At 38.7% G+C, this 21,985-nt stretch overlaps 3 protein-coding genes across 3 annotated transcripts; all 3 read left to right on the top strand.

The window, feature by feature from the left end:
• LOC109829729 lies at positions 1,166-16,826 on the top strand. Its single transcript, XM_020396768.1, has 11 exons — positions 1,166-1,524; positions 7,218-7,298; positions 8,590-8,669; positions 8,864-8,913; positions 9,004-9,120; positions 9,204-9,311; positions 9,515-9,634; positions 9,715-9,953; positions 15,874-15,966; positions 16,058-16,156; positions 16,305-16,826. Exons 4-11 carry the CDS (start codon positions 8,871-8,873, stop codon positions 16,560-16,562), a joined length of 1,077 nt encoding a protein of 358 aa, XP_020252357.1. The 5' UTR covers positions 1,166-1,524; positions 7,218-7,298; positions 8,590-8,669; positions 8,864-8,870; the 3' UTR covers positions 16,563-16,826.
• Positions 3,620-5,716, top strand: LOC109829730. Its single transcript, XM_020396769.1, has one exon. It carries the CDS (start codon positions 3,620-3,622, stop codon positions 5,714-5,716), a length of 2,097 nt encoding a protein of 698 aa, XP_020252358.1.
• Positions 17,239-21,606, top strand: LOC109829728 (zinc transporter 8-like). Its single transcript, XM_020396767.1, has 4 exons — positions 17,239-17,303; positions 18,867-19,383; positions 20,365-20,514; positions 21,162-21,606. Exons 1-4 carry the CDS (start codon positions 17,239-17,241, stop codon positions 21,465-21,467), a joined length of 1,038 nt encoding a protein of 345 aa, XP_020252356.1. The 3' UTR covers positions 21,468-21,606.

The raw sequence follows: 21,985 nt of genomic DNA, 5'->3' as shown, positions 1-21,985 counted from the left end.
TTTGAGATGTGGGAGATTCTCCTCACAAGTTTAGACATTACTTCGATTCTAAACACTCATTAAATCATACATTCTAAGCTTGTCTAGATATATCCGCCTCAATTAGATATTTATGCCGCAACAAGATATTTCCACTTTGAGTATGTTTTAATGCCTCAACCGGGTATCCTATCGTAGTAAGATATTTCAATCTTGATCACAACAAATTTTCTCTTTGAAAAGATAGCTGAAAGATATACATATGTTTATATTTTCCCTTAACCCCTAAACCCTAAACCCTAAACCCTAAACTCTAAACATGGTCAAAGTAAAATATCAAATTTAACCCTCTTAATAGATATACTCTCTTTGATGCTGTGTACATGGAGAAATATGTAATTTAAACAAGAAAGAGTCAAAGCTAACATATATACCGTCAATCTAAAAGAAAAGCGGGATGTCCTGGTGAGGAAGCCGGAGAAATTACATGTATCGAAAAAATAGCGGGAGAAATAGCGCCAAACCAAAAAAAAAAAAAAAAAAATTTGAACAAAAAAGAATGAATAGATTTACCCTAATATCTCTCTCAATCTCAACACGGCGCTGCAGTGCTGCACTTTGAAACTTAGAGGTTCTCGTTTACATCCAGCCGATCTACTGAGTTTTTAATTTTGGTAAGTACTGAGAATCAATCTTTTATTACTTCGCCCATAGATTCTTTCAATTTTCTTCCTCAATATGTATAAATCTTTTCTGTTTGATTAATCGAGGTCAAGTTTTATGCTAGATCAAGGTCTGATATCGTCAGACTTTAAATGATTTGGGTTAATTTCAATTGCCCTCTTAATCTCTTCTTTTAGATTTGATTATTTGTACAGTTGGTGAACTCTAATTGAATTTTAATGGTCATGATTATTGTTTTGAGTTTTGGTGATCCCCGAATTGAGGTGTGAGTTTTATTTTTATCAGTTATTATAAAATCTGATCTTTTTTGTCTATTTGAGTTGCTAATTATATCTCAAGTAAATTTAAAAAAAATAGATATTTTTATTAAAATTAAGGTGGGAAACTAAATTTGTAGGGATTAAAAAAAACGGGGGAAACGAATTATAATTACCAAAACGCGGTGATTTTTATTTATCCCTCAAAATCGCCCCGCTCTCAGCCTCCCACCCGCGAACTCCCACCCGAAACCTAGTTAGGTTCTTTTTATTTCCCCTCAAAACCCCTCCAATCTCAGCCTCCCACCCGACGAGGACCTCCCCACGATCCAAAACCTAGTTAGGTTCTTTTTATTTCCCCTCAAAACCCCTCCAATCTCAGCCTCCCACCCGACGAGGACCTCCCCACGACCCAAAACCTCCCCTCTCAAAAATTTCAATTGACCTCCGATCTCACCTCGATCAAGACCTTGAGACCTTCGCTTTCCCTTATAATAACAGATTTGGGTGTCTCTGGTCTTTCCAATTCGTGCAATTGTGGTTGCGTCTCTCCCCTTTCCGATTTCTGGCAATTGCATGTGCTGATCGCCTCACCCCCACTAAGGTATTTTGAATTTTCCGATTATTGAGATTAAATTATTCATTTAACTTGTAAAAATTCCTAATCCCTTGTTGATTCTGTGCATGTAATTCTGTAGAGAAAAACTCTCTGCTTTTCTATTCTATACAAAAAAGAAGTAATTTTAGTTATTGTTCTTATTAGGAAAACAGTAACCAAGATCTAAATATTTCATGCTCTCCCTCAACCAATTTGAAATTTCTAATTATTTCTGTACATAGTAGTATATTTTTATTTGAAAATTTATGAACTATTTTTAGGATTAAAAGAAAAAATTTAATCTAATACAGCAGTCTAACATAAGGTGGTCAAAGTGGTTTTGCAGTCAATTTTGCCACAAAACTGCTTGAAGCTTTTGGCTACAACCTGTAGCCTTTTGACTATTATAAAACCAACTGCAACAATAGGAAGTAGGGACATCAAAAAGGCACTAAATGATGAAAGCGGTGTTGCTGCAACACCACAGAACAACCTAAAGAAACATAACATGATGGATTATCTAGAGCTTTATCACAAGAAAGTGAAATGATACTCATAAAATTAATGTGTAGTCTCAATACTGCAAAACCCGCGTCAACAAAAGGCCCAAAATCTGAATTCACCATCAACATGCAGAGATGATTTTGTAGACATCAAACTGGTCATGTATCAACACAATGCAGGGTAAAGAGATACGTTGGTATAATTTTTAAGTATGTTAAACAGCACTAATTCAAGACTTACATGCTCCTACAAGGTCAAAACATACAATGATTTGTGATGAAGATCACGACATAGATGACTGGTACAGATTGGTGCAATTATGACAAGGTGGGATAAATTGATGGCCCAGTTAATTTTGTGTGTCTGCACGATTGTATACTCATATGTCATATTATTGATGTTGGGGGGATTTTATGGGTGTTGTCCTGATTTCATTGGGGCGAGATGGAAGCTCAAGTTTTGGAGTCAGATTTTAGGAAAATAAATATAATCAACCCAAAAGATACGCCTTTATCAGTCTATTGACGTCAACCTCATACACATGCTGACTAATACCAACTCTGATCTTATAGTACCACCAGCTTGGAACATTAGAACAGACACTCAAACTCATAATTACACAGAGATGGAGATTAGAGATGGAGGGTGGTGAAAGCCACCCTGTCACCAGCATTAAGAGTAAAAGCCTGACCACTAGTTTAATTAGCAAATATTGATAACTTAGATTTTGAAGGTACAAAATAATGATATCAAGAAAAACTTATGATTAAAAGTATCAGAAAACAATCCTATATCATTCAAGACCTCCAAATAATGAACAAGATCAACTAACTTTCATAAGCATCTGCAAAATAGTTCTGCATTGTTACTCTACAGAATGTCTTAGGTCTAAGATTCGGCTCATTGAATAATAATATTCATGGATGCGCACTCAGCTTTACACTAGGATAAGGGCTCCTCACATTCATTACCTTAAAGTGTCACACCTTGTGAATCACAATCACTTAAATTGTTATTTTTTATTCTTTTTTTGTTCTCACTTTGATGTTAATCCAGCTTGCATTTGTAACTTCTTGCTAATGTTTTAACTTTTGTTTTCCTTTTTTTTGTTCTTTTATGCTTGATTTTATCTATGGCTGTTGAAGTGTACCTCAATAAATCAATAATCAACGTTAATATCTCATTTTTTATCACTTAATTAACAAAAAATATTATAATTATCGATTAGCCACAGGTAAGTTAGATCATAGGTACAAGTATTGGTTATGTATCTTTTTTATGATTGGTCATATTGTTTCTCAATGGGGAACCCCTTGTTTTTTATTATAGGTACATGATGGACAGAAGTTGGATGTTTGTTAGAGATAGGTTTTACAATCCTGACTTCACCAATGGTTTAAAAACATTTCTGGATGCTGCGAAACAACACCTAGATCATGAAAATAAGACGCATTGCCCCTGTGTTAAATGTTAAAATGCATTGCCGTGTCTTTCTCTACCCGAGATACGCAGACATATACTTGTAAATGGGTTTGCACAACATTACACGACATAGACTGAGCACGGGGAAGATTTTGTTGATGTCGCAGGCGACCAAATGTATGAGGATTTTGAAAGTGACAGCGATGATGATGATGATGACAATGCTGCGATGTTGGACATGTTAAATGATGTCCAAGGGGCTATAAGTATGGAGACAGATGATGAGAACGATATTTATGTTAACAAATATGATTATTTGTTTAATGAAGCTCAACGAGAACTGTACCCGGGTTGTACAAAGTTCTCTGCATTATCTTTTATTATAAAATTAATGCAGATCAAGATAGATGGTCGTTGGAGCAATAAAAGTTTTAAAAATCTACTGAAATTGTTAAATGACTCGTATCCAAAAGGTGCATCCATACCAACATCGAACTATGAAGCCAAAAATATGTTGCTAGAATTGGGCTTGGGGTATGAATCCATACATGCATGCAAGTATGACTGTGCACTGTTTTATGGGAAAGAGAATAAGAAACTGGATGAATGTCCAGTGTGCAAGGAGCCGAGATACAAGTCTTGTGATGGCAAACGCAAGAAAGTTCCACAAAAAGTCTTGCGTTATTTTCCATTGAAGCCGAGACTTCGGAGGTTGTATATGTCGAGACATACAGCGACTGAAATGAAATGGCATAAAAAAAGAAGACAAAATGAAGAGGGTTTCCTACGACATCCAGCTGATTCTGCCGAGTGGAAACACTTTGATCAAGAGTATCCTGATTTTGCTGCAGATTGTCAAAATGTGAGGTTGGGGCTTGCTACAGATGGTTTTAATCCATTTGGAAACATGAGCCCTAGTTATAGTATGTGGCCAGTTATGCTAGTGCCGTACAATCTGCCTCCTTGGAAATGCATGAAAGGAGTGTATTCAATGATGTCATTACTCATACCTGGTCCTCGAGCACCTGGGAAAGACATTGATGTGTTTCTTCGTCCATTAATAGACGAATTAAAAGAATTGTGGGGTATTGGAGTTGAAACTTTTGATGCCTCTGTTGGGAGAAATTTTAATTTGCGGGCATGTGTATTGTGGACTATAAATGATTTTCCTGCTTACGGAAATTTATCTGGGTGGAGCACAAAAGGGTACAAAGCTTGTCCTGTTTGTAACGAAGATGTAACTTCTGAGGGGTTGAGAGGAAAATTATGTTTTATGGGAGCTCGACGAAATTTGCCTGAGGATCATGAGTGGAGAAGGAGTAAATATTTTAACGGTTTAGTTGAAAATCGTCCTCCTCCCAGATTATTTTCTTGGGATGACATATTGCGGCAATTAGATCGTGTTTATAAAGCTAGGCCTGGAAAACATCCTGACAATCCTGATTTAAAGCGACAACGTGAGCCTCATGAGCTAAACTGGACTAGAAAGAGTATTCTTTTTGAGTTAGAGTATTGGTCCAAGCTCAGGTTGAGACATAATATTGATGTGATGCATGTTGAAAAAAATATATGTGATAGTGTCATTGGTACTTTGTTGAATATAGATGGGAAAACAAAAGACACCAACAAGGCTCGTTTGGACTTGGCAGATAGGAAGATAAGAAAAGAATTGCATCTCACACGTCAAGGGAATAAATTGAAGAAGCCTCATGCTAGATATGTTTTGAAATTGGAATACCGTAGGCTGTTTTGTAAGTTCCTCAAAGTTGTCAAATTTCCTGATGGGTATGCTGCCAATATTTGCAAAAATGTGAACATTGTCGATGGGAAGATACATAATTTAAAAAGTCATGATTGCCATGTTTTACTTCAACGCCTCCTCCCAGTTGGTATTCGTTCATATTTGGACAAGGATGTGTGCACTGCAATTGTTGAGCTGGCCATTTTTTTCCAACAGATATGTGCAAAAACTTTAAAGGTGTCAGACTTGGAAAGAATGGAGAAGGAGATTGTTATAATATTGTGCAAATTAGAGAGAATTTTTCCACCGGCTTTTTTTGATGTAATGGTTCACTTGGCAGTCCATTTACCTCGTGAAGCTTTGCTTGGTGGTCCAGTTACCTATCGGTGGATGTATCCTATTGAGAGAAATTTAGGAACATATAAAAAGTATGTTACAAATAAAGCTCGACCTGAAGGTTCTATTGCAGAAGCATATATTGTCAATGAAGCAGTGACATTTTGTTCTATGTATTTTCGTGAGATATCTTGATCTTCAATAAGCTTGACTTGGTACACTTTGCGGATGAAGCTTGAACTTGATCTTTAACTTTGAATTGCAAGGCTTCACTGACATTCCGCCAACCTCCATTGGATTTCATCGTTGAAGCTCTATTTCATCCATCCTCCAACTACGTTGTTTGTCTATAATAAATAAGAAAACACAAATACTAGACAAACAACATTAGTGGTAAATTGTTTGGTTATTGTATATGACCACTATGCTAACTTTCTTGTTTCAATTGTTATTCGTAGATGATTAAAAAGAGAGAAAATGGATTGATGGATGCAACTGATGAGAAGCTTTATTGTCTAGCATGTAAACCAGATTTACGTGTTCATACATACACTGGTTGTATTGTGGATGAAGTTAGATATCATACAAAAGATCTTGATGATCATCGAACAACTCAAAATAGTGGGGTGTATGTCCCTGTAGTTTTTATTGGCGGAAGTCATGATTATTATGGTGTTTTGCTAAGTATTGTGAAGTTAACGTACTTAGAGAAGTCATGATTATTATGGTGTTTTGCTAAGTATTGTGAAGTTAACGTACTTAGATATGAATCAAGTTTTCTTATTCAAGTGTAAATGGTTCAACACCGACGAATCAAGTAGAGACGAAAGGAGAAGAATGATACAGTATGATTATAATCTTACTAGCATTAATACAAGTTCTACGTGGTATGATGATGAACCATTTATACTTGCTATGGAAGCCCAACAAGTGTTTTATCTCGATGGCTGTAAGTTGGGTTCACCCTGGAAAGTTGTACAAAAGGTGCAATTGAGAAACGTGTGGGATGTTCCGGAGGTCGAGGATACAAGTGGAGTGATAGTTGAGGATGATGTAGATCCTGTGACAAATGATGCTTATCAACAAGACGAGTTTAATGATGTTCACTGGTTCGTTCAAGAAGAGGGCCTTGAAACTCCAGATTTGCATCTTAACGATATTGACCCAGAAATTGTTGCTTCAGAGGTTGTGAATGATGATCGGATGAATGATGGTAGTGAAGATAATTTGATAAATGATGATACTGAAGAAGAAGATGATCCAGAAGATGGTGATGAAGAACCAATCATTTCAAGTGATGATGAGGATAGTGATTAGTTTATATCATAATTTTAATGTTCTTTTTTTGATTTGTGCGGGATGTTTTAGTTTGACATAATTTGGTAAATGTAGCTATAATTTTACTGTTATTTTTTTGATTAGCTTCTAGATTTTCTGATCAATAAAACATCCTTTGACATAAAGGATAGAACTATTGATAAACCCTTGAACCATTCAAAACCAAATTTGGTCTTCATATAATCACATTGAAAGTAGATAAGACATTAACTCAACAATATTTTACTTTATGCCTTTGTTCAATACTTCAGTTTATTTTTATTGAAATAGGTTGAAAATTGTTCCAGTATTGTTACTCAAATGACATTTAGCTTTATACAGTTTACTTTATATACTATGTAATCATTTGTCTTTTCAGTTATTTGTGGCAACTTGTTCCCCTGCTCGGGATACTAGTGTTGGTTACACTGCTTGGGGTCACTCAACACTTGTCGGACCTGTAAGTGTAATTAAAGTCTAATATATTGTTTATTTCTCTTTAATATATTGGTTACACTGCTTTTAGCTTAATATTGTTATTAGGCAGCCGTCATACTGGCAAGAACTTATTGATTACATAATTGTTTGGGCACATAACAGATTAAAAGTTGTTCCTATTACTCTGTTGACCTTGAGCACTGCAGAAGGACATGGTCTAAGTGTGATGCATACCTTCTGGATAGAATTGTATTGTCACATGGGACTGGGAGTTCTTCTTTGTAAAACCTATAGTAGGATAAAGGCTAAGAGGATATGAAAGGCATTATGGATTAATGTTTACAAGGTTTAGCTTAGAACCACACTACCCATTGTGCCTGATTTTATATTGCTACCATGCATGACTTTGAAAGTGAATATACTATTGAAGAATGTATTTACCTGAACAACTTCCGCTTTTCACTTTGCACAATTAGCAATAACCATGTGCATCATGCTTACTTTATTTTACTCATTCATACATAGAAGACAGGAACAAGATCATCAACTTTACTTGTGTTGTTAAAGGTGTAATTGCGTAAAACTCTAAATAGCAAGATGAAAAATAATAATATGTAAAGAAGAGATCCTTTTTAGCAGACTATCCCTAACATTTAAATAAAACTACATAAAGGTCGCAACATTAAATCCTTTTTAGCAGACTATCCCAGTAATTTGTTTTAAATAATATGTAAAGAATAGATTCCTTTTTTTGTTGAATTTATGTGCTTATAGTTAGTTGATCAGCAGGTTTGCTAGGGATGACCGAGCATGACTTTACATTATCAAAACCAACTTTACCCTATATGTTTCGAAGAATCTTGAGCCTGATCCAGATCTATAAATTAGTATGTGGAATGTCCTTCAACAGATTGTCCAATCAGCCTTTTAAGCTGAAAGCCTGAAACATAAGATGATAAAGAGCAAATGAAAACCTTTGTGAAATTATCCTACACACTTCCATTCCATGTGCAATAGTTGTATGCCTGTATCGTGGAGCCACTGTGTGGTAGTACTCTTTTCTTTTTATAGAAGTGACATTATAGAAGTGACAACAAATCTGTGAGCTTAAAGAATAAGGTTACTACCAAGGTAAGCTGATCATGTTTGTGTCCGCCTGCTGTCATAATCATGTCGCAGCTTGTTCTGGGCCTCATTATACTTGTATCTTGTCACCCGTTGCTCCATTTTTTGTAATTAATTTAGCAACTTTTGAGTTTTCACCTGAAAGGCACTAAAGTTGATGATAATCATGTCTGATGTATATCTTTCAGATTTGGAAGGCGAAACTGACAGTAAAATTCGGGCCATTGAAGAACTAGAAGAGCTCAGAGTGAAGAGAGCTGATAAACAGGCAAATTTGACATTACCAGTTTGCATCTTGTGTCTTTCTGATTGGTTTTACTTTTCCTGCTGATATTTAAATGTAACAGCTTCATACTTATCCTTGCTGCAGTCTATGCTTCTTCTTGATGCTTATATGTAAAGAATAGATGAATGTTACATTCTTTTGCATTTTGACCATTGTAATTGTTTGATAATAAACAGTGAGAAGATGTACCGTAACAAAGCGGCTATCGTTCAAAGTTCTACTTCTGGTAAGTAGTGCATATTTCTCTTATAATTCATGATTCATTCACTTGGTTGATTAGAATATTGTTATCAATTTAACGTTTATGTAACAATAGGTAATGCACCAAGTAATCAATCACATGCAGAATTATTGAAAAAGAAACGTTCTCATGCAACAACTAGTTATCTGCCATACGTGAATTCTACAGGGAATGGATCCGGTTCTAATACGAGTAAATATGCAATCTTCATTTTACTGCTAGAATATTTAAGTAATGTTAGTTTTTACTTATCTAACAAGTGTGTATGCTAATAGGTACAAAACGTACTCGTCTGCAAACTTCCAATCAAGAATGCCAAAATTCTGTAGCAGATGGACTGAATTCTAGTAGTACTGTTGTCACCACAGAACGAACTACTACTGGTAAGTGGTGTTAATTCTAGTAGTACTGTTGTCACCACAGAACGAACTACTACTGGTAAGTGGTGTTGAATTGAGCTGAATTAAGTTGAATTGAGCTGAATTGAATTATTTTCCTCTAAAAGGTATAGAGAAGCTGAATTGAATTTCATTTTCATCAATTGCAAATTACAAGGGTATACCTAAACTACAAACTCGAATGACAGGGATTAGAGTTAGTGCACGTCTTCAGCAACAAAGTGTTAATGATCAGCCAGTGGTAAACACCATAGCTGAAGAGCGAGATGATAATTTGATGTCAGATATTAATCAGGAGCATCCTCCAGGTATACAAAATATTATATACAAATATTTTGAGAATTAAATATACGTATGTGTTATGTTCTTAATAAAAATTATGTCAAAGGTACAACCAAAAAGGTGCGAGGGAAGACAAGAGGAGTGAATGCAGATAAGGTGTTCTTCCAATTGAATTCTAAAATACTTGTGACTCTGACTGAAGAAAATGACAGACCTACGGGGCCTTATGCTGAGATGTTTGCAAATGAAATTGGTTACACAATTCGAAACTACGCCCCACTGAATGTGGAAAAATGGAAGAAGATTGAAAAAGCAGATGTGGAGAACTTGATCAAAAGAATGCAGGTTAGTGATGACTTACTTTAACTGTTTTACTTGTTGACGCCATCCTCCGCTTGTATTAGTAAACCGCTTCTCTCAGAAAAAATTACCGAGCACCACCTCAAATCAGAAGCTACACCACTCCCAATCTGAATAACAGCTCTGATACCAATTGTTGGGCGCAGAGTCACGCCCGCCGCCGCGGAAGCGATATCACCTGAGAGAAAGCCCTGGCTTTTGTTGTCCCAAAAGCACAAGTCAACCTCTGTATTCTTGTTTCTCAAAGGAAACGCGAATAGATAATGAAATTCTTATTTCTCAAAGGAAACAAGAATTGAAAGTGATATATTTCATCAAAGTGAAATATACACTCTTCCTCTCATCAGCTCTACGACCGAATTTTGAGGGATCCTACAAGCAATAGCCAACAACCCAGAAAAACAATAAATACCCGAGATTTATGTGGTTCGGCAAACTTGCCTACGTCCACGGGAGGGGTGAGGGGAGATTCCACTATAAGGAGAACACCGACGACTTGTACAATCCACAAGCTCGTCTCAAAGATCTGATTTTTTACCCAAAAGAAATAAACCTCTCTTTTGTAGAATCTCTCTTTTTTCTCTCCTCTCAAGATCTCTCTTTCTCTCTCTTATTCTTCCTCTGCTCAGCCGCTGAAAGAAAGTCTCTGCCTTTGCGATTTTTCTTTTCTCCAAGCCGCTTTTTCCCGCTGCTTGCTCCTGTTCCTTTTTTTTCTTGCTGCCGAAAAAGACCCAGTCCTTTAGCCGCAATTTTCTTCCAAAGCCGCTGTTCCCCACTCCGTCAAACCCTAGAATATTAGGTATATATATAGGAGAGTTGATTCGGGTGAACAGCAAACACGTGAACATGATTTCTGTTTTGATTCCGCGTGAGCCTTATCTCATCACATAGGCACGTTTTGATTCCGCGTGGCCCCCACTCTCACAATTCTCCACCTCGTACATCATTTGATAAACCTCGAATTATGGACGAATACCAGAAGAACACCGCGAACATCATCAGAGATATTTCCATCGGCCAAACCAGGCCAAAACCAGCTGCGTCACTTTACCGCGACTGCCTACGTACCCTCTACCGGGATCAAGCTAACCGTAGTTCTATAATTGTTCTCCATATAGTCTCCACCTCACCCCATCACCGCCCCGAAGGGCCATGCCCTCTTGGGCAAATCAACACGGGCTAATATGAAGCAAGTCCAAGCAATGCTTAAACTTGCTACCTGTGACCACCTTGGTTAACATGTCTGCAGGATTTTCATTCGTATGCACCTTCATGAGAGAAATATCACCTTCCTCTATGACATCCCGCACAAAATGATACCTGACATCGATATGCTTGGTACAAGTATGATGAACTTGATTCTTTGCCAAGTGAATCGCACTCTGACTGTCAAACCCATCAATCTGACATGTATCTCCACCAAAACACAGACCCGTATCCGTGGTACCTTTCAAGTACCTCAGGACCCATTTCACCGCTTCCCAGTGCGCCTTTCCCGGATTCGCCATGAACCTGCTGACCACACTAACCGCTTGTGAAATATCTGGGCGTGTACACACCATGGCGTACATCAAACTGCCAACTGCACTAGCATAAGGAACACGCTCCATGTGTGCCTTATCTTCCGCTGTAGTGGGAGATTGTTTACCTGAAAGCCTAAGTGAAATATCAGGACGTGTACACACCATGGCGTACATTAAACTGCCAACTGCACTAGCATAAGGAACACGCTCCATGTGTGCCTTATCTTCCGCTGTAGTAGGAGATTGTTTACCTGAAAGCCTGAAGTGATCCGTGGTACCTTTCAAGTACCTCAGGACCCATTTCACCGCTTCCCAGTGCGCCTTTCCCGGATTCGCCATGAACCTGCTGACCACACTAACCGCTTGTGAAATATCTGGGCGTGTACACACCATGGCGTACATCAAACTGCCAACTGCACTAGCATAAGGAACACGCTCCATGTGTGCCTTATCTTCCGCTGTAGTGGGAGATTGTTTACCTGAAAGCCTAAAGTGTGGAGCCAATGGAGTCAAAAGGAGATAGATATAATCACCTCCACGAAGCTTTTGAATGTAAACACAACAATCGTAATCGCTTCGGGAAAACCCATGCTTTAGCATGAAGGAGTCAAATCGCTTGTACCACTGCCGAGGAGATTGCTTTAGTCCATAGAGTGACTTCCTCAAGCGACATACATGATGTTCCTTATTCTCAACCTTGTAGCCCTCAGGTTGATGCATGTAGATTTCTTCATCCAAGTCTCCGTGCAAGAAGGCCGTTTTAACATCGAGTTGTTCCAGCTCAAGATCACCATGAGCAACAATACTCAATAGCACCCGAATAGAAGTGTGTTTCACCACCGGAGAAAAGATCTCATTGTAATCCACACCCTCTTTTTGTGCAAACCCTTTAGCCACTAGCCTCGCCTTGTACCTTGTACCACCGAGCTCTGAAGGATCTTCCTTTCTCTTATACACCCACTTACAACCAATAGCTTTTCTTCCTACGGGCAATGGGACCACCTCCCATGTTTGGTTCTTCCGAAGAGATTCCATCTTCTCCTCTATCGCAGCCAACCAACTCTCATTATCTTTATCCCGAATAGCTTCCTTGAAGGAGATCGGCTCATCTTCCTCCACCGAGAGTGCGTATTCAACCAAATTAACCTGCCCATAGTGCTTCAGGGGTTGATCAGCCCCCAGCTTCTGTACCTGCTTGTATGCTCGCTTTGGCATAGTGGAAGCCAAAGTATCCTCGAGCTGCTGCTGTTGTAGTGCTTGTGTATTTTCTTGCTGAACCTCCTCCTGCTCAAGCTCATCATCTACCTGATTTCCCACTTGAACATGACTAGAACCTGGTTGGTCTTTAGGTTCTATCTCAATAACCTGGGACTTTGAAGTCCCAACAGTCCCAACACCATCATCCTTGGGCGCCCTAGCAATCATGGATTTTTCATCAAAGGTAACATCCCTGCTGATCACGAACTTTGAATCTTCTGTACACCAAAGGCGGTAGCCTTTTACGCCCTTCGCATACCCTAAGAATATCGCCTTCTTAGCCCTCGCGTCAAGCTTTCCCTCGTTGACGTGATAATAGGCGGTACATCCGAAAATTCTGAGCCTCTCATAATCTGCATGTTCCCCTGACCACACCCTATAGGGTGTATCACCATCCAATGTCGAATGTGGAGAACGGTTCACAATGTAACATGCTGTAGCCACCGCTTCTGCCCACCATTCGTTGCCCAATCCAGCATAAGATCGCATACTCATTGCCTTCTCCCGCAATGTTCGGTTCAGTCTCTCCGCGACCCCGTTCTGCTGTGGTGTTGACCTGACTGTCCAGTGTCGAACAATGCCCTCCTGATCACAGAACTCCTTGAAAGCACCGTCTGTATACTCTGTACCGTTGTCAGATCTTAGTGTCTTCAATTTCTTGCCCGTCCTGTTCTCAACCATTGCTTTCCACTTCTTGAATGTCTCGAATACCTCATTCTTATGCTTAAGAAAATAAATCCAAGCATATCTCGAATGATCATCTATGAACGAGACAAAATACCTGGAACCACCCTTGGAAGTTGTCTGAGCCGGACCCCAAACATCCGTGTGCACATAATCTAGTATACCTCTGCTCTTGTGATTGCTTTTCAAGAATTGGACCCTGTGCGCCTTTCCGTACACACAATCCTCGCAAAAATCCATGCAAGGTTTCTTCAGATTCTTCAGCAAACCCTCCTTACCAAGCAGAACCAGACCCTTCTCTGACATGTGCCCAAGCCGCCTATGCCATAACCGGGTGTGCTCACATGGGTCTCCACCACTTCCATCAGTTCCAACCGCTGCATCTCCTGTCACCGTCGTACCCGAGAGAGTATATAGATTACCGTGACGAACACCCTTCATCACTGTTAGGGAACCTCGAACAACCTTCTTTACTCCGTTCTCTGTAACAATCTTGCAGCCACCGGAGTCTAATGCACCCACTGAGATAAGATTCTTCCGCAAGTCGGGAACGTGCCGCACGTCCGTTAGGGTTCTGACCACTCCATCATGCATCTTGATTTTTATATCACCGAGCCCCACCGTTTTACAAGCATGGTTATTCCCCAGCAATACAGTTCCACCATCAATGCTCCTATAGGTAGTAAACCACTTCCTATTTGGGCACATGTGGTAAGAGCAACCTGAATCAAGTATCCACTTACCGGAGGTATCTTCGCCACCCGTAACAACATAGCATTCTTTATCGCTCCCTTCCTCCGATGCGTAACTCGCCTCTTCCTTGCCTTCTCTTCTCTCGGTCTTGTTGTTGTTCTTTTTCCCACCTACTCTCTTGTTAGGACAGTCGACCTTGAAATGCCCAACTTCACCGCATTTGAAGCACGCTCGTCCCGCAAGGGGTCTCGATTTAGATCTAGACTTTCCTCCCTTGCCTTTTCCTCGCTCATTGCTCCTTCCTCTAGCAAACAATCCCTGCGCTTGTTCTTTGTTACCACCAGTAGTCATGTCACCGGTTGCAATCTTTCGAAGGTCATCCCCTAGAAGCGCCGTTCTAGTCTCATCCATCGTCAAATTGTCTCCCACAAGCATCAATGTTTGCACCAGGTTCTCATAAGACTTCGGCAGAGATAGAAGTAATAGAAGAGCCTGATCCTCATCTTCTACAGTCACATCGATGTCCTTCAGATCCGATATAATCCTATCGAACTTGTTGATATATTCCCGGATTGATGAGCCCTCCTCCATCTTGCAAGTATACAATTTGGATTTCAAATAGATCCGGTTTGTTAGACTCTTCGTCATGAAGGTGCTTTCTAACTTCAACCACACGCCCGCAGCCGTTTCCTCTCCATCTACCAAGAAAGCTACATCCCTTTCAAGGCAAAGGATAATCGACGCCCGTGCTTCCAGATCCAGCTCCTCCCAATCCTCATCAGACATATCCTTGTGCTTCTTCTCTTTTCCCGCCAAAGCTTTGTGCAATTTCTGCGAAATCAACGTGTTCTTCATCTGCATCCTCCAATAGGAAAAATCATTCTTCCCATTGAATTTTTCAATCTCGTATTTTCCAACTTTAACTGTTTTACTTGTTGACGCCATCCTCCGCTTGTATTAGTAAACCGCTTCTCTCAGAAAAAATTACCGAGCACCACCTCAAATCAGAAGCTACACCACTCCCAATCTGAATAACAGCTCTGATACCAATTGTTGGGCGCAGAGTCACGCCCACCGCCGCGGAAGCGATATCAGCTGAGAGAGAGCCCTGGCTTTTAAAGCTCTGGCTTTTGTTGTCACAAAAGTACAAGTCAACCTCTATATTCTTGTTTCTCAAAGGAAACGAGAATAGATAATGAAATTCTTATTTCTCAAAGGAAACAAGAATTGAAAGTGATATATCTCATCAAAGTGAAATATACACTCTTCCTCTCATCAGCTCTGCGACCGAATTTTGAGGGATCCTACAAGCAATAGCCAATAACCCAGAAAACAGTAAATACACGAGATTTACGTGGTTCGGCAAACTTGCCTACGTCCACGGGAGGGGGGAGGGGAGATTCCACTATCTCGTCTCAAAGATCTGATTTTTTACCCAAAAGAAATAAACCTCTCTTTTGTAGAATCTCTCTTTTTTCTCTCCTCTCAAGATCTCTCTTTCTCTCTCTTATTCTTCCTCTGCTCAGCCGCTGAAAGAAAGTCTCTGCCTTTGCGATTTTTCTTTTCTCCAAGCCGCTTTTTCCCGCTGCTTGCTCCTGTTCCTTTTTTTTCTTGCTGCCGAAAAAGACCCAGTCCTTTAGCCGCAATTTTCTTCCAAAGCCGCTGTTCCCTTTTTTATTTTTCTCCACGCATTACATTTTTCCTTTTTTCATTTACTTCTTTCTAATTGTATGTCTTAATAATTTTAGATTCGCTCAGAGAAGAATGTTCTTAATAGGTCAAAGTTGACATATCACCACAAAGCTGGGTCAAAATCATTTATGTCACACCAAGAGCAAATTGTAAGACATTTTTTAGTTTTGCTTATAAATTTGATACTTAATTGTGTACGTATATATATGCTAAAAATAAAAATATGTTTGAATGCAATAGGCAACACAGACTGGAGAGATGCAAGGTGCAATTGATCGTTTTGAAACAAAGTATAGAAGTACAAAAAAAGGATGGGACTTGGGAGCAAAGAAAAAATGGGTAAGTAACGTGTCAATGATGCATGCTTGTATAATATTTTAAGAATATAGGTAAAACTGATATTACTGTTCTAAAGAGGATTATATTGATTAGGTTGTAATTAAGAAGTTGCATATGATTGAACTGTATATTTTTTTTTTACTTATAGGATCAAATGATAAAGATGCGAGCAGATACCACTCAACCTGATGGAACTCGAATAATGACAGATGAGAAAATTTGTGCAAAAGTTCTCAAAGTCAAATCAGACTACATTAAGGGTTGTGGTTTTGACCCTAGACCACCACCATTAAGGTTCTCTCGTACTTCAATGAGTGAAATGTCTGAAAAGAATAAAGAGTTGCAAGAACAGCTTCAAGAGACCCAACAACTTGTAGGAACTCAACAACAGAAGATCGATGCGTAAAATGAGATAATCCAAAGATTGGAGGAGCAAGCCAAAAAGTTTGAGGAGTTTATGACTAATTTTTCGAGGCAACATCCATCAGCTTAGTATTCTTAGTGAACTTAAACTTGGAGAAATGTTTTTTGATCCTGTTGCATTTGTTATTACTTTAGACTAGCATTGTTACTTATGGTAGTACCTTTCTTGCTTTATTTATTTTAATTGTTTTGATGTACTGTGGTGACAATTGATGATAATTATTTATATTTTGTGTTTTTCTCGTAATAGCATTATATTGATGAAATAAAATTTCCTCATTATAAGTTTGCTCGCTATATATTTAGGTCGATGAAAGTAAATTTCCTCGAAATAAACCCTACAACTTAAGGTGACGAAAATATGTTTCCTCGCAATAGGCCACATACTTATGTCGTCAAAAGAATATTTCCTCGTTATAGAGTATACTGCTTACGTCGACAAAAACATATTTTCTTGCTATAGTGATACAACCATTAACAACAAAAGTAATTTTCCTCGCTATAGACCATTATAACCTATATCGACAAATGTAAATTTCTTCGTAATTGAATTTCTTTGGCGAGGATTATGGGGTACAACCTGCAACGATAAATTTAAATTTCCTCGTCATTGAGTCCCTTTACTGAGGAACTGTTTCCACGAGAAAAAGATACATATAATGAAGAAAATCAATTTCCTCGTTAATGATTTACCTTTGGTGAGGAACAATTTTCTCGTTGAAAGGTACTTACAACGACGAAAATAGTTTTTTTAGAACTTTTATTATATATAAATTAAATATTATTCACATATCATTGGCGAGGAAACTGTAGTTTAGCGATGAAAAAGGCATGAGATTAGGTGAGGAAAAATATCGAGGCTAAAGAGTAACAACGAGAAAAGAATATATTCATCGCAAAAAGGATTTCGTGAGAAATTATAATATTCCTCGCAGAAAATTTTCTTGACCACCCTACCGCGAGGAAATGATGACCAAAGTTTTTTCCTCGCGAACACACTACGGCGAGGAAATCTCGACTTTCAACGACGAACTTGTTCCTCGCGGATTAGCATTTCTGTTGTAGTGACTGGGTTGATATGGGGGCTGCTCACTTATCCGAATATCCGGTTGGGAGTTAGGTTGTTCGTCCCTGCACGTGTAACAACTCGTAAGAGGACGAGGATTAGTTCCCTCGTTGTTCCTCCGACGATCAATTCAGCTATATACTTGAGTGAGAAAATGAGAACATTGCTAGTTCTGAAGTGCAATGGAATGGCAAAAAAATGCAGAGAAAATCCTTACCATTATATTTGGAATAGTTTTACTTTTTATAACCATGCAAGAGGGGTAGTTTAGTCTTTTTGGCTGAACCTGAGCTGGTGACTGAGTCAGTGTCGACTTTACAGGTGTCGATCGTAGAGCGATCACGGGGTGGACATTGTCACTTCAGCATTAATGCGACGGGATAGACGGTGCATAAAGCCGGCGTGGTCCAATGTATCATAAATAGTATCAGGGATGGAGAAACAATGGTGTCTGCTAAGCATTTAATGTGATGTCGACACGCTGTTAGCGGGGTGTTTGAGGTTGAAGTTGCCTTTTGACTTAACGCCTTTCGAGTCGACCCAACGAAGGGGCGAATAACTAATTGGTCGAGTGGACTTGCAGTGAGTTGTTTTCGACAAGAGGACCGACAAGTACCGCCCTTCGAGTCGACCTAGGGAGGCGTCGACTCTGCAAGTCGGCTAGGTCGGAATTCTAGCAATCCTGAGCGTCAATTCGATTGAATGGTGCGCGACGGGGAACACCTGCTAGTATAAATATCATTTACATATTTTACTCTTGCATCTTGTCTATTTACATTAGAGGAAGAATGGGGAACCTGTAACGTTACTTATTAAAATTAAAAAGAGCATGCTATTAATCGTTACCATTATTTGCGCCAATCTTTGAAAATCACAGCTGTCTTTCACTTTTATTTCATAATTTCAGTGTCTCCATAATGTCGTCATTTAGTGATCTAACCTCTCAATTGAGTTCTAATACAGACCCCTAAAGACATCTTGATGACAACCGCATGTGAATGAAAACTTCATTAGCATCAGCTTCAACGCCAAATTTTTTACCCATAGCTTTCATCACCATGTCGTCATCATACTCTCCTCCCTAACTATATAAACCCCTCTCCCCTCCAATAACTCTAGAACCCCTCTCTCTCTCTCTCTCTCTCTCTCTCTCTCTCTCTCTCTTAACCAACGACGATGAAAACCCTAACCATCCTCTTCTTTTTCCTCCTTCTTTCTAAGTCTCTCGCCGACTGCGACTGCTCCGTCGATGACGATCAAGATCACCGCAATCTTCTCCATCCTCATCGGCGGTTTCATTGGAGTCTGCATACCGATCCTCGGGAAGTGGGTCCCAGCTATGCGTCCTGACCGCGACGTGTTTTTTGTGGTGAAGGCGTTTGCGGCGGGTGTTATATTGGCGACCGGATTCATCCACATCTTGCCTGATGCGTTCAAGAACTTGACGTCCCCGTGTCTGAGCGATAAGCCGTGGGGGGAGTTTCCGTTTACGGGGTTTGTTGCGATGGTGGCCGCTATCGGGACGCTGATGGTGGATAGTTTGGCGACTGGGTATTTTAACAGGAGGCATTTTATAGTTGATGATGGACAAAAGGGGAAGGGGGACGTTGAGGACAATGTGCACGTGCACGAGGAGCATGTGCACGTGCACACTCACGCCGGGCACGGGCACGCTCATGGGAGTGTTGCTGCTGGTGGTGGATCGTCGGAATTGATCCGGCATAGGGTTATTTCTCAGGTGAGCACATAACTACTCTATTTCTAATTGCCCTTTTTTTTAAACTTCGTGGTAATTTAATCAGAATGCTCTTGATGAATGCCTTTAACTTTGCGTTAATTGATAAAGCCTATTAATCTTTGGAATTTCTAATCAGGATTTCTTTGGGTGTTTTATTTATTAGAAAGAACTTCTTCATTGTTTGGATTTTATCTATTAAGAAAGGGGAAGATTGTTCTCAAGCAAGAAAATGGTTGTGGAAAATTTCTCATATTATAGTGGTTCTTTCGGTAGTTTTAATTAGATTTGATGGTTTCAGATTATTTTTTATGTAAACAAAAACTTGAAACATTGAAAATCCTTCAAATTTGCATCATTTTATTTGTTTGCTCGAAGAGAAAATTATAGGGAGACATAATTGCAGATATATGCTGCTGTATGAATTAATTAAGTATGTGCACATAACGGAGACACACTGCAAGTGAATCAAGATGCTATGTACTATTCGTTAGTCAACTTTCAAGTTTGTTGCTTGTAAAGTAAAAAAGAAAAAAGGTTTTGTATCTCGTACTGATTCAATTATGGCCGTCATGATGTTAATTCCTTTGTCCCCCTATTGACTATTGCATGTAGTTAGAGCTTCCAATTTCAACTAACCTTGATCTTACCAACTTTAGCCTTTCTTTTCATTTTTTAAATAAAAGGTGTAGGATAATGAAATACACAAGATCAAGAACAAAGAAATACATCCAAAATACAATAAATCCGTATACCACCAATAATTTGTGGAGAAATTCCTATTTGAATCTTTTTCTAAGTATTGACAGTTTGGTACACTCCAACAGGACTAAAAGTGAGAATGTCATTGGGTGCATTATCATGGTCTCAGTTATTATCATGGCTTAAACTTTCTGCTTGTTAACATACCCTTTGTTTTAAGCATGTCAGGTTTTCATAATTAGTGATCAATAGATTTGGCAATTTTTTGTGAAATATGTGCAGGTTCTTGAATTGGGTATTGTTGTTCATTCTGTAATTATTGGAATATCATTGGGTGCATCGGAGAGCCCCTCAACTATAAGACCTCTTGTCGCTGCTCTGACATTTCATCAGTTTTTTGAGGGTACAGGTCTTGGAGGATGCGTAGTGCAGGTATTGATTCATAAATAACTATAAAGATTATCAAAATATTTGGAATTTGCTAGCTGATTTCTTATTCCATTTCCTGTGTTTACGAGTCATCTGGTTCGTAGTTCCAGTCAAAACTTGAAGCCCAGAATTATGTACTTATTATTGAAAAAACTTTTATATCTGAAGATTTCATTTGATGTAAAGTATTTTCTCTCTATCATAATCTAGCATAGACTAATATTCTAAAGACTACCCACCACCACCAAAATAATAATAATAATAAAATAAAAAATTGCTTTCCATGAGAAACAAATTTGTTTCAAACTTCTGAGGAATATCAAGATGCAAGCATGACCACGGAAAACTACATCGAAATGTTAGTCAAGGATGCTTGATTCTTTAGGTAGACTGGCCTTCTTGTTCTCAATTAAACTTATGCTTGAAGGTCCCCTTTACAAACTTATAGTTTCAACATAATGTAAGGCAGAGATGAACCGGGATTTGGATGCCTAATATAGTCCTCAGGTTTGAACTTTAGAAAAAGCAGAATACTCCCTTAAACAACTTTACTGTTTCCCTAATTGAGATATTCTTCCTTTAAACAATTTATTATCTTTTCTACTTGCATACTAATTGAGGAAAATGCTATTATTTCCTACGTTTTGCAGGCAAAATTCAAAGCTCGATCAATGGCTATAATGATTCTATTTTTCTCCCTCACAACACCTGTAGGAATCGCAATAGGCATAGGGATATCATCAGTGTATAACGAGAACAGCCCAACTGCTCTCATAGTCGAAGGCATTCTCAATGCAGCGGCCGCAGGGATTTTGATTTATATGGCACTCGTCGATCTTCTTGCTGCAGACTTTATGAACCCTAAGGTTCAGGGTAAAGGAATTCTTCAAGCAGCCGTTAATGTCTCGCTTTTAGTGGGAGCAGGGTTGATGTCTCTGTTGGCTAAGTGGGCCTGATACATGTATTTCATAGGTATTTCCTCCATTTTTGGAGAATTTCTTTCTTTTTTTCTTCTTTTTCCCCCTTTTTGAGGAAGGTTGTACTGTTCAAGAAAATCAACGCATCCATAAATATATTAAGGTTTTTAGAGCTCAAGTTTAGACTACAGTTTAGATTGTTTGAGCTTGACTTGGCTATTTTTTGTGACTAAATATTTTCAGTAGGATGTATAGTTTGATAGTGTCTTCTAACCGTGGAGAGTAAATTATTAATAAAATCATTTCGTAGATAACAATGATGATGTGTAATTGTAGTAAAGGTGAACATGACGATTTAAATTCAGACAGGATAAGGTTCTAAGCAGTACTAATCTTAATTCAAATTAAGTTTATATAGTAATAGAAATAAAATAAAAGATTTTTGTTTTGAATTCTTATCAAAACAGAGCATGGATAAAGCTTTCAAGCGAGAAACGGCTAAACTGAAGATCAAGCAGCTCACAAATACCTGAAATAACTTCAAAACTTGGGAAATT

This window comes from Asparagus officinalis, chromosome 2 (assembly GCF_001876935.1).
Source record: "Asparagus officinalis chromosome 2, Aspof.V1, whole genome shotgun sequence".
Lineage (NCBI taxonomy): Eukaryota > Viridiplantae > Streptophyta > Magnoliopsida > Asparagales > Asparagaceae > Asparagus > Asparagus officinalis.
The sequence above is the reverse complement of the archived record's forward strand: the minus strand, read 5'-3'. Positions and strand labels throughout refer to the sequence as shown.